We start from the raw sequence: 12,180 nt of genomic DNA, 5'->3' as shown, positions 1-12,180 counted from the left end.
CACACATTCCAGAAGTATCGAGCACATTTAAAACCTGAAAAAGGAGACTGAGGCAGCACAGTTTTCAAGCTAAAACATTTACATTAATTAATTTTAATGAATTCATTAATTAAACCAGAGCAAGTATATTTTCCATTGCCAGCAAATCACATAAAACAATGGCTAAAGTGAAAAAGAAAAGCAGAGATGCTGACTCATTTGTAATATCAGCTGGTACAAAGCCTGCTCAAGCCCATCTCCCTATTTTTACAGCTGTCACTAATGCTCCTCAGCCAAGCACCAGGGGTTAGAACTCAATAGCCACGTTCCCTGGGTTTATGTCCGTACCACAGCAGCTTTCCCTGACTCCAGAAGCTGGGATCCTACTGAAAATTAAATGAATCCAATCTTTTATTTATAGTCTGTCTCCTACCTGGTACACTATTAGCATGTAACTCAGAAGAGAGAATTCCATTGCTCTAAATTTTGCTGGTTTATGAGGTCCCGTGGCACTGACATGATTTTAAGGATTTCCCATCTCTCCAAGAGCACTTTATTTTATTAGAAAAAGGACTAGAGACTGTGAACCTCATACAGTTCAACAAGGCCAAGTGTGATGTCCTGCATGTGGGTCAGGGTAATCCCAAGCACAAACACAGGCTGGGCAGAGACTGGATGGAGCAGCCCTGAGCAGAAGGAATTGGGGGTGTTGGGTGAGGAGAAGCTCCCCATGACCCGGCTTCAGCGTGTGCTTGAGCCCAGAACCCCCCCGTGTGCTGGGCTGCACCCCCAGAGCGTGAGCAGCAGGTCAGGGAGGGGATTTTTCTCTCTGCACAGAATCCCTCGCTAAAGAAGCAGCTGAAGAATCCCCGAACCCCCAATACAGCTTCTACACTCTTTCATTGGTGGTTTTGATTTCAAATATCATCATTGCGGTAGTTGTGATACTCAAACATCACAAACACCAAGCAGGACACGGCTACCAAAACCTCCAGAGCTCCTATTAACTGCTTCAGGATATGTTGGATTCATGTCAAGTTCTGTTCAGATTTGCCACCCAAGAGGGGAGAGGGAACAATCCCAAACCAACCCAAAATCAATAAACCAACAGCATGGGAATGATGCTTGGAAACATATTTCAACTTTTTTTTGTCACTAAAAAACCTCTCAACCGAGTATTCTTATACTAAATCACTGAGCTGAAGAAGAATGTGTCTGCTTCAGGGTGATTAGAAAGTGTCAGAAAAATTAACAGGTGTAAAGTGAATGTAAAGTACAAGATAATTCAGGTCTTTTTCTTAGAACAAACAAACAAATCTCAATGTTTTCAAATCACTATGAAACTGCACTTGACACAAGTTAAGCTGAGGGATAACTGCGGGACGTCTGATCACAGCAATATATGCTCTCTTCAAACTCCACTACTGGCAGTTGCCACCATCAAGATCTGACAGTTTTCAACAGACAAAGGTTTGCCTGGAGAAGAAAATATGAGGTAGACCAGATAAAGACACTGGACTGTGTGTCCCTGTATTGCTTGAGAAGCCAACGCTTCCTTTCCCATCAATAGCTTTTGCTCAATGCATTTCAAGACACTGAATAAAGACAGCCCAAGTCAGGCAATGCCAGTACCACCTCTTATAAAGATCTTTGAAAGAAACACCTCTAAAAAACCAAAAGCACAAAGAAACTACATCCTGTTCCACTCATTACATGTTACACAAACATCAAGACAACAGAAAAGTGAAGGGATGACATGTGGGTAGAAAAAGCTGAAACTCGCTTTATTTCGATTACTTCTCCATTGTTCAAACTGAAACTGGGAAACTGGGTGTTTCATACAGCTTCTAATAATGCTCTTTAAATAAATAAGCCACAAAGGGCATACAAAATTCTCATGTTTAGGAAAAAACAGGCAGTCTTAAGATATTCCATAAAACTAACGACTGGGTGCAACAGTGGATAGAATTACAGTAACAAAATGCAAGTCAACAACACTGAACTTCGGTACAGTTCTAACTCCATAAATACCGAGCTTTGTAAAGTAGAACTGCCCTGAAAGTACTTCTGTGAAGTCCTGCATCTACACACATCTATCTCTCTCCATTAGAGAGCCCTCCATTAGAATCATAGTGTGCTTGGGAAATTTTGTTTGCCTGCGAGTTCTGAACCAGCTCCATTAAGAGAATCATTTTATTATCTATATGTGTCTGAAGAGCCTGGATTTGGCGATCAATATAGTCCATTAGTTTTTTCTCCATCAGATCCACATTTTTGGAGATGATCTTTTCCAAATAGGAGCAAATAGGCTGTTGTTCCACTCTGTGAAAAGAGCAAATATAAAAGTCAGTATAACCTATTTCTTAATGACAAGAGGCATGACAGATATCTTTCTTAGCAGTTGAACTTCTATGTAAAATATCAATTATTAGACAACACACTTCAGAAGGCATTAGGGGTTTAGCACATATAAAATACCTTCCTTGCCTGCTGCCACGTTTTACACCTCAGAATTCTTCTATAAACACACAGGGTACACAGTCTTCTTCTTTAAACCTCATTTTGTGTTTCAAAGGCTCAGCAATGATGTATCACACAGCTTAGTTACGTATAACCAACCACTCAACAGCATGCACAGAGCTCCCATTCTGTCAGTGTGGCAGACTGTTCTTCTCAGCTGAGGTGTTTCAAGAGTTACTCAAACTGTGCAGTTCTTGATTCCTGTATCTTTAAGAACACTGCACACTCCCAGGAGCTGGAGATAGTCAGGATCTGTTAGAACCCCGACTCCCACATCTCACCATATCCACTGTTGTTCGTTAGGTATCAAACTGGGTGTACTACCACTTCTACTAAGGTGCCTGCACAGTAAATACCAACAAATGAGGAGGGACAGGAAAGATCGGGGGATGATACACCAGATACAGCAGAAAGATCATGCCACAGGGTGTGGAAAAAGATGATGTAAGAATTAAGGAGGCAGAAGAAGTCAAGATGGAAGTGTGGTAACAAACTAAACGTACATGAAATTGCAGAAAGGCCACACTTTTTTTAAAATCATAAAAAGTGAAATGGAGACAAAAGACAGTTCAGTAACAACAAATGATGTGATTTCTTCTGGAAAAGCCCCCTATATGCAAGCAGCTCCTTTGAAAAACTAACTGTGAACACATTCATTGCCACACAGCCTCCAAACCCACATTTTATGACTGGCTATTGCTGTGACTGAGAATAAATTTCTTCCATTATATTATATTTTATTTCTTAAACTTGTCAATAAATGCAATCAAACTACTACTTTAAGAAGTGTACCAAATGGCACTTACCCAACACACTGCACTTTTGCTAAGGGTGGCAATAGCTAAACCTGGATTAAAACACCCCCTCTGGAGCACCCAGCACAACAGGGGCTCTGGAGCCAGGCTGCGAGAGCCGGGCTGGGTCAGCCTGGAGAAGAGAAGGCTCCTCAAGGGAACACCTTAGAGCAGCTCCAGTGCCCAAAGGGGCTCCAGGAAACCTGGAGAGGGGCTTTGGACAAGGGCCTGTAGGGACAGGACAAGGGGAATGGCTTTAACCTGCCAGAGGGGAGATTGAGATGAGCTCTGAGGCAGAAGCTCTCCCCTGTGAGGGTGCTGAGGCGCTGGCACAGGGTGCCCAGAGAAGCTGTGGCTGCCCCATCCCTGGCAGTGTTCAAGGCCAGGTTGGACACAGGGGCTTGGAGCAACCTGCTCTAGTGGAAGGTGTCCCTGCCCGCGGCAGGGGTTGGAACTGGATGAGCTTTAAGGTCCCCTCCAACAGGAACCGTTCCCCCATTCCATGACACCCTCTCCCACCGCATTCCCGTATCCCGGGAATTCCCGCCACTCAGCGTGGCACCTCCCGCACCGCGCACGCTCAGAGCCCTGCCCGCAGCCACACGCAGGCGCTCTCCGCCCGGCGCGGCCGGTGACGGTCGTGGTGCCGCTTCAGCCGCTGCTCGGCCCCGCTGCGATGGCGACCGGCTCCATGGTGCCGGAGCTTGCGGCCGACCCGTACTGCAGCCCCCGGGAGCCGTGCTGTGTGATGGCGGCGTGCTCCTGGCTCTGCGCGCCGCCGGACGGCCTGGCCCGGGCGCTGTGCCTGCGGCGGGACGCGGGCGGCGGCGAGGCCGGGTGAGGGCGGCGGAGCCCCGGTGGCTCCCCTCAGGCGGGTGGCGTGACGGGGGTGCCGGGCTGGGCCTGGGCGGGAGTGCGGGCGGCGGGGCAGGAGCGGGCCTGCCGGGGCAACGCGGCCGTGGCGCTTCCCCCCGCAGCACCGAGGCCGTGGTGGTGGAGCGGCGGACGGGCGGCGGGAGCGCGGCGCCCTGCGTGCTGCAGCTGGAGTGCCGGCCGGCCGGCGCCGGAGAGATGGTGTCCATCGGTATCGTGAGCGAGGCCCGGAACATGGAGGTGTACGTGGGAGAGGAGTACTGCGGGACTGGCCGGGGCGAGAGCATGGGCGCTGCCCGGCCCCCGGGGTGAGTGGGCACCGGGGGGAGCATGGGCCGGAGGCGGCTGGGGTCGGGGGGTGTGTTTGCGGTGGGTCCCCGGCACCGTTTGGCTCTTCTCGTACTGACAACACCGTTCTCTGTGTATCTGTGAGGTTCTCAGTGTCTGCTCCACGGCAGCCACTCGGGTTGGTCTCTCCGTGCAAAACTGGTGAATGGGCACAGGGTCTGCAGTTGCCTGCTGCAACCTCCCAGTCACTGGTGGCTTGCACAAATGCTGCTTCTTTGATAAAGATACAAGTTATGCCAGTTACCTCTTTATTCTCTTGTGTTTAGTGAAACGTATGATTCAGTAAGTTGCCTCTTTGATAAAGATACAAGTTATGCCAGTTACCTCTTTATTCTCTTGTGTTTAGTGAAACGTATGATTCAGTAAGTTGTGCTACACTGAAATGCTGTTGTGTAAGGCGACAGAAGGAGTTAGGACAGGTGTAACTTTTCTGTGTCCTTTAATCTTTCTGGACATCAGATGTGCTCCTCTCTTCAGCAGGTCTCTTTTAGCTGATCTTTACCAAAAGACTTCTTGTCTCTTTGATGCGCAGTCGTCTCACACTTTTAGGAGCAAAAGAGAAAGTAAAGAACGATTTGTTTCTCCCTTCAGTACTTTCTTCTATGCTTTGCCAGGGGAATTCAAGCAATGTCTTCTCTGTTATTTTTAAGTCATTACATGGCGCATCAGCTGTTTAATGAGCTAAATAAAAACAGGCAAAAAACATCAGCAAAGATGTGTGAATAATGTACTGAACCTCACAAGCTTCTCTGGCAGATAATGCACATAGACATCCGAATCCTTTTTTACATACCTATCCAATGAGATTCAGTACAAGCTGCATATAAGCATTAAAACCGCCAAACCACATGAGAGTCAGTGTCATTCCAGTCAGTCTCGTTTCTTACCTGAATATTTCCTGATATAGAGTATTTCTACTAAAAAAAAGTTTATAAAGTGATGTCACAGCTCTTCTATTTTATTTTCTAGTGAAACTGAAGAGGTTACTTTATACAAAAAGTACCTTAAGTTTGAATGCCCCGCAGCCTCCTGTAGAATTAAGGTAGGGAGTTGAACAGAACTGTTCTGTTTGTCTTTTTAATCACTTGACTGAATTGCATTGCTCTTATGGGGTTTTTATACTCCATCACTTCAGAAAATCACTTAAAAATCTGTTAGGTGGTACTTTGTCTTGATAGCAGAGGTCTTTTAAACTTGTGTCACGGTTTTCTCGTTATAAAGACTGTATATAGGAGAGATAATACAGTCTTAGAGGAAAAAACCTTCATAAACCAGATAATCTGCAGATCATCATCAGTTGCTTTGTAATTAAGACTGTTAACTCTGATGTGGTTAAATAAGAAGATGAAAATTTGTATGGCCACTGATCTTAAGTGCTTAGAAGACCAAGACCTGGTTTATCTTTGGTCCTGCAGGTTCAATTCAGACTTTTCCAAAGAGTTAATAGAAAGGAGAAATTGACATAATTTCCCTGGAAAAGAGCCTAGTGTTGTTTTTCCAAAGCCTCAAAGAATGCATTGTCCCATGCACACAAAGAAAACGTTAAGCTGTTTGTTTCCTAACCAAAATATCTCTTTCCCTTCTTGCACCAGCTGCTCTCCATTGGTGAGAAACAAAGAGTACTCATCAGTAAAATAATTGTGCAAGTGAAAACGGTGTCTGCAAAACTACCAACTGATTTTCCTTCACTAGGCTCAAGCATAGATCTAGACAGAGTGCAAACTATAATGGAATCAATGGGATCTAAGTTGTCTCCAGGTGCTCAGCAGCTCATGGACATGGTCCGATGTCAGCAGAAGGTAAATGACTGTGCTTTTCCATAAACACTACTGATCTGTGACCTTGCCTTCTGTAACAATTAATCGTGTTCTAAACTGATTTGGTGAAAAGGTTTTATGATTATTATTTTTTATAGCCCACACTTCCTGCCATTTTCAGAGAATCACAGAATGGTTTGGGTTGAAGGGACCTTAAAGCTCATCCAGTTCCAACCCCCTGCCACGGGCAGGGACACCTTCCACTAGAGCAGGTTGCTCCAAGCCCCTGTGTCCAACCTGGTCTTGAACACTGCCAGGGATGGGGCAGCCACAGCTTCTCTGGGCACCCTGTGCCAGCGCCTCAGCACCCTCACAGGGGAGAGCTTCTGCCTCAGAGCTCATCTCAATCTCCCCTCGGGCAGGTTAAAGCCATTCCGCTTGTCCTGTCCCTACAGGCCCTTGTCCAAAGCCCCTCTCCAGGTTTCCTGGAGCCCCTTTAGGCACTGGAGCTGCTCTCAGGTCTCCCCTTCAGGAGCCTTCTCTTCTCCAGGCTGCCCCAGCCCAGCTCTCTCAGCCTGGCTCCATAGGAATGGCTTCATTTCTGTGATCATCTTTGTGGCCCTCCTCTGGACTTGCTCCAACAGCTCCATGTCCCTGTTGTGTTGGGGGCTCCAGAGGTGGGGGTTTAGTCCTGGTTTGACCATTGCCACTATTAGATGAGAGCAATGAATAGAGGTTGTGTACTCAAGGATTCACTGTGCATACACCAAGTCCAGAGTGAAGGACTCTGTTTAATTTTAACCTTCCCTGCCACTCAGCTCCTCTTTTGCTTGTTTCCATTCTCGCTGTTTTGTCAGTGGCATGTTCCTGTAGTGTTTGGTGTGTAGGTAGATAGGCTGGTTTGTCCCATTTGTGATTATTGAAAGCATGTCACCTTCAATTAAAGGGAGCATGCTTTTATAAAGCATTTATTTGATGTTGATCCTAATCCTGCAAAGTAGGCTATTCCAATAGAATCCCGAATCCATCTAATGTTAATAATGGTCACTCTTGGGGACACAGCATGGTAAAAACCAAGTCAGTAAAACTTGTGTGACTTGGAGAGTGACGAGAGAATTAACACATAACACGTCCAGGGAAAATCTTTCCCTGTGCTTTTCCCTAAGAATATAATTCAGAACTACTTTTAAAATCTTTCCATCACAGTAGTAGAATGCTAAGATAATAAAATATCTTGTTGTTATTGTATGATTTCCAGTATATTTGAATACTTCAATATTAATCCTGTTGTTTCTCTTCCCATCAGAACAGTTCCCCTTTTGGAGACAAACTGAATTGGATTATCTTGGGGAAAAATGCAGACTGTGGAGGGGACCGTGCAGTAGATGAGTTACACAGTGCAGCTCTTCAGCCATCACTGGATCCATCAGCCAGTGAACCTTTGCCTGTTAAAAATCATTTAACAAGTGAAACAGAACATGAAGACTTGAAAATAAGCCATGATCTAAACACGCAGGTACCTGAAAGAGGGAATACTTTTGATTCGGAAAGCCTTACTGCCCAGAAAAGTACGGTTGACCTCAGAGATGATTTTAAAGCGGTGGGATCATTACGAATGCAGGAGCAAGAGAGTGGAACCCCAAATGTAGCTACACCACAGGTGCTGCTTCCTTTCCTTCAGAACTTGTGTGCTCAGGTAAATCACCTTCGGCTGAAGGATGGCAACAGGCACTCTGGTAAACATGCAGTGGCTAAAGAGGAAGGGCTTCAGTGTGTGGGGTAAGTGCAGTTTGGTACGCTTCTTATAGTAGTAGTTTGACTGGATTTATTGGCAAGTTTAAGAAGTAAAATATGTAATGAAAGAATTTTATTCTCACTCACAGCAATAGTCAGTCATAAAATGTGGGTTCGGAGTCTGTGTGGCAATGAACATGTTCACAGTTTTTCAAAGGAGCTGCTTGCATGTAGGAGGCTTTTCCAGAAGAAATCACAACATCATCTGTTGTTACTGAACTGTCTTTTGTCTCCATTTCACCTTTTATGATTTTAAAAAAAGTGTGGCCTTTCTGTAACTCCATATACATTTAGTTTGTGTTTGTTGTCTGTTACCACACTTCCATTTTGACTTCTTCTACCTCCTAAATTCTTACATCGTCTTTTTCCACACCCTGTGCCATGATCTTTCTGCTGTATCTGGTGTATCATCCCCTGATCTTTCCTGTCCCTCCTCATTTGTTGGCATTTACTGTGCAGGCACCTTAGTAGTATTAGAAGTGCACCCAGTTTGATACCTAAGGAACAACAGTGGAAATGGTGAGATGTAGGAATCAGGGTTCTAATATATCCTGACTATCTCCAGCTCCTGGGAGTGTGCAGTGTTCTTAAAGAATGCAGATGCAGGAATCAAGAACTGCACAGTTTGAGTAACTCTTGAAACACCTCAGCTGAGAAGAACAGTCTCCCCCACTGACAGAATGGGAGCTCTGTGCATGCTGTTGAGTGGTTGGTTATACGTAACTAAGCTGTGTGATACATCATTGCTGAACCTTTGAAACACAAAATGAGGTTTAAAGAAGAAGACTGTGTACCCTGTGTGTTTATAGACGAATTCTGAGGTGTAAAACGTGGCAGCAGGCAAGGAAGGTATTTTATATGTGCTAAACCCCTAATGCCTTCTGAAGTGTGTTGTCTAATAATTGATATTTTACATAGAAGTTCAACTGCTAAGAAAGATATCTGTCATGCGTCTTGTCATTAAGAAATAGGTTATACTGACTTTTATATTTGCTCTTTTCACAGAGTGGAACAACAGCCTATTTGCTCCTATTTGGAAAAGATCATCTCCAAAAATATGGATCTGATGGAGAAAAAACTAATGGACTATATTGATCGCCAAATCCAGGCTCTTCAGACACATATAGATAATAAAATGATTCTCTTAATGGAGCTGGTTCAGAACTCGCAGGCAAACAAAATTTCCCAAGCACACTATGATTCTAATGGAGGGCTCTCTAATGGAGAGAGATAGATGTGTGTAGATGCAGGACTTCACAGAAGTACTTTCAGGGCAGTTCTACTTTACAAAGCTCAGTATTTATGGAGTTAGAACTGTACCGAAGTTCAGTGTTGTTGACTTGCATTTTGTTACTGTAATTCTATCCACTGTTGCACACAGTTGTTAGTTTTATGGAATATCTTAAGACTGCCTGTTTTTTCCTAAACATGAGAATTTTGTATGCCCTTTGTGGCTTATTTATTTAAAGAGCATTATTAGAAGCTGTATGAAACACCCAGTTTCCCAGTTTCAGTTTGAACAATGGAGAAGTAATCGAAATAAAGCGAGTTTCAGCTTTTCTTTCTACCCACATGTCATCCCTTCACTTTTCTGTTGTCTTGATGTTTGTGTAACGTGTAATGGGTGGAACAGGATGTAGTTTCTTTGTGCTTTTGGTTTATTTTAGTGGCATTTCTGATAAAGATCTTTATTATTCCATCTCTGAGAGGAAGGGTAGTACTGGTGCTGCCTGACTTGGGCTGTTGAAGGAGTTGGGTTTAGAGAGACGGGCTAAGCTGGACCCCAGCCTGGGTTCTTTGAAAGCCTTGCTGGCTGTACAGGCACCTAAATGAGCAGTCTGGTTCCTTACGTGATACCTAAACCAAGACTGTTGTTGCACTTTTTAGCTCCTACATTAAGTGAGCCATGCAGGAATAACTGGAATGAATGTACACTCAGCAGACTTGTATTTATCAATGTTTCATTATCCTAAGAAGCAGGATTACTTCATTTATAGTTGCTCTCAAGGGGACTTCATTGCCAGCTAGGCTGTGCTGGGGTAGGTAGGATCTGCTGCATGTCACCAGCCTTAGGCTGGAGAATAGCCTTGGTGCATCATATTTACTTTAACCTGCTGGGATCAGTTCTGTCATTTGGGGAGGTGGAAATGTGACTCAGAGTCCTTCTGTGGAAGGTCAAGCTTCAAACTTCATTCTGTTTATAGCTTTCTGAATTCTGGGGTGTATCACCTAACTTGGACTGTACAGGGACTTACTGGTAAACTCCTGAGTTGAGTGCGCAGGCATTGATTTTATTCGCTGTCTTGAAATGCATTGAGCAAAAGCTATTGATGGGGAAGCAAGTGTTGGCTTCACAAGCAGAACAGACATGCAGAGTCCAGTATCTTTATTTGGTCTACCTCCTTTTCTTCTTCAGGAAAACTGATGTCTTTTGAAGCCTGTCAGATCTGCTCTTGCCAGGAGTGGAGTTTGAAGAGAGGATAAATTGCTTTGAATAGACATCTCGCAGTTGTCCCTTAGCTGAACTTGTGCCAAGTGCAGTTTCGTAGTGATTTGAAAAGATTGAGATTTGTTTGTTTGTTCTAAGAAAAAGACCTGAATTATCTTGTACTTTACATTCAACTTTATATCTGTTATGTTAGTTTTCGGGTGCTTTCTAAACACTCTGAAGCAGACACTTACATTCTTCTTCAGCTCGGTGATTTAAGATAAGAATACTCGGTTGAGAGGTTTTTTAATGACAAAAAAAGAGTTGAAATATGTTTCCAAGCATCATTCCCATGCTGTTGGTTTATTGATTTTGGGTTGGTTTGGGGGTTATTCCCTCTCCCCTCTTGGGTGGCAAATCTGAACAGAACTTGACATGAATCCAACGTATCCTGAAGTAGTTAGTAGGAGCTCTGGAGTTTTTGGTAGCCGTGTCCTGCTCGGTGTTCATGATATTTGAGTATCACAACTACCGCGATGATGATATTTGAAATCAAAACCACCAATGAAAGAGTGTAGAAGCTGTATTGGGGGTTCGGGGATTCTTCAGCTTCTTCTTTAGTGAGGGATTCTGTGCAGAGAAAAAAGAAAGTGGAATGTTTAAAGTTTTTGAATACCATGTAATTGCAGTGGAAATTAAATAAGCTTTTTTTTTTTCCCCACTTCTTTTGGTTCTGAGGAGTTGACCCACACAAATTGCAAATTCTGCATCTGTAATACTGAAAAGTTGTAAAAATCTGTAATAAAACAATAGTGCAGAAGAGCATCACGATGTAACAGATTCTTTGGTAACGTTGCAGCGACTTTCTGCCTAGCAGAGTTGTCATTACCTTCAGAACTGGATAGATGGAAACGTGCCGCTGAAGCAAAGCTGAGCAAAAAAGAAACTCATGGTTCTCACCCTGTGCCTACTCATAGTTTACAACTGGTCCTTGATAAAACTCACTGTTTTCCTGTAAATCATGAGAGATACTGTGAGAATTAATCTCTGCTTTCGAGTGTGACCTATTTGTACTTTAGTCCTTTTCACATTGTAGACGTGTCCAGTTTCTAACATATGGATGCAAAAATCTTTCCCTATTGAAATATGTGGGAACATGTTTAAAATGCTGAGAGAGGTTAAGAACTATTTAAAAGGAAGAGAATGTTTTTTATTGCTCTTAGGAGCATGATTATTTCTTTCTTAGCTGTGACACCTGAAACATGTGGCACAAGGTGCTTTGCTTAGGTGAAGCTTTGGGCTCCATAAAAGTGAGAACAGTGAGCACAGTGGGAGTAACAACACAAGCTGTTTAAAACAGCTTTTCCGTATTGACCATTGCAAATTATGCTGAAGAGTTTGTCAGATTGGGGCACTAAAGCTTAACTATCTTATAAACAGCTTTGCAGCTCTAATTTAAAGCCTGGTGCTTTTGATTTCTGCCCCTGTGGCTGTCCTTGTAGTTTTGTTCTAGGCAATACATATAGTGTGAGGATTTAAACAATGGTGGAAGAAGTCATTTATGTTTAGCATATGGCATAGCTTTTCTGTATCACCAAAAGCCAAGTTGAATGGGCTGTTAGAAGATACACAGATTATAAAAAGGCTGACTGATTCACAATGTCTTTTTAAGTGGTCTGGCTTGAGC

At 43.8% G+C, this 12,180-nt stretch overlaps 1 protein-coding gene across 2 annotated transcripts; it reads left to right on the top strand.

The window, feature by feature from the left end:
- The first annotated feature begins 3,881 nt into the window (after positions 1-3,881).
- Positions 3,882-9,636, top strand: C5H10orf88 (chromosome 5 C10orf88 homolog). 2 transcript variants are annotated; one of them, XM_030488326.1, is made up of 7 exons: positions 3,914-4,130; positions 4,271-4,474; positions 5,484-5,556; positions 6,107-6,119; positions 6,207-6,313; positions 7,578-8,050; positions 9,071-9,636. In XM_030488326.1, the coding sequence occupies exons 1-7, from the start codon at positions 3,970-3,972 to the stop codon at positions 9,297-9,299; spliced, it is 1,260 nt and encodes a 419-aa protein (XP_030344186.1). In that variant the 5' UTR covers positions 3,914-3,969; the 3' UTR covers positions 9,300-9,636. The 2 variants fall into 2 exon arrangements, with proteins under 2 accessions (XP_030344185.1, XP_030344186.1); XM_030488325.1 differs by having other exon boundaries at positions 3,882-4,130; positions 6,107-6,313.
- The last annotated feature ends 2,544 nt before the right edge of the window (positions 9,637-12,180 follow it).

Source organism: Strigops habroptila, chromosome 5 (assembly GCF_004027225.2).
Source record: "Strigops habroptila isolate Jane chromosome 5, bStrHab1.2.pri, whole genome shotgun sequence".
NCBI lineage: Eukaryota > Metazoa > Chordata > Aves > Psittaciformes > Psittacidae > Strigops > Strigops habroptila.
Note: the sequence above shows the minus strand (reverse complement) of the source record. Positions and strands in the feature narration are given on the sequence as shown.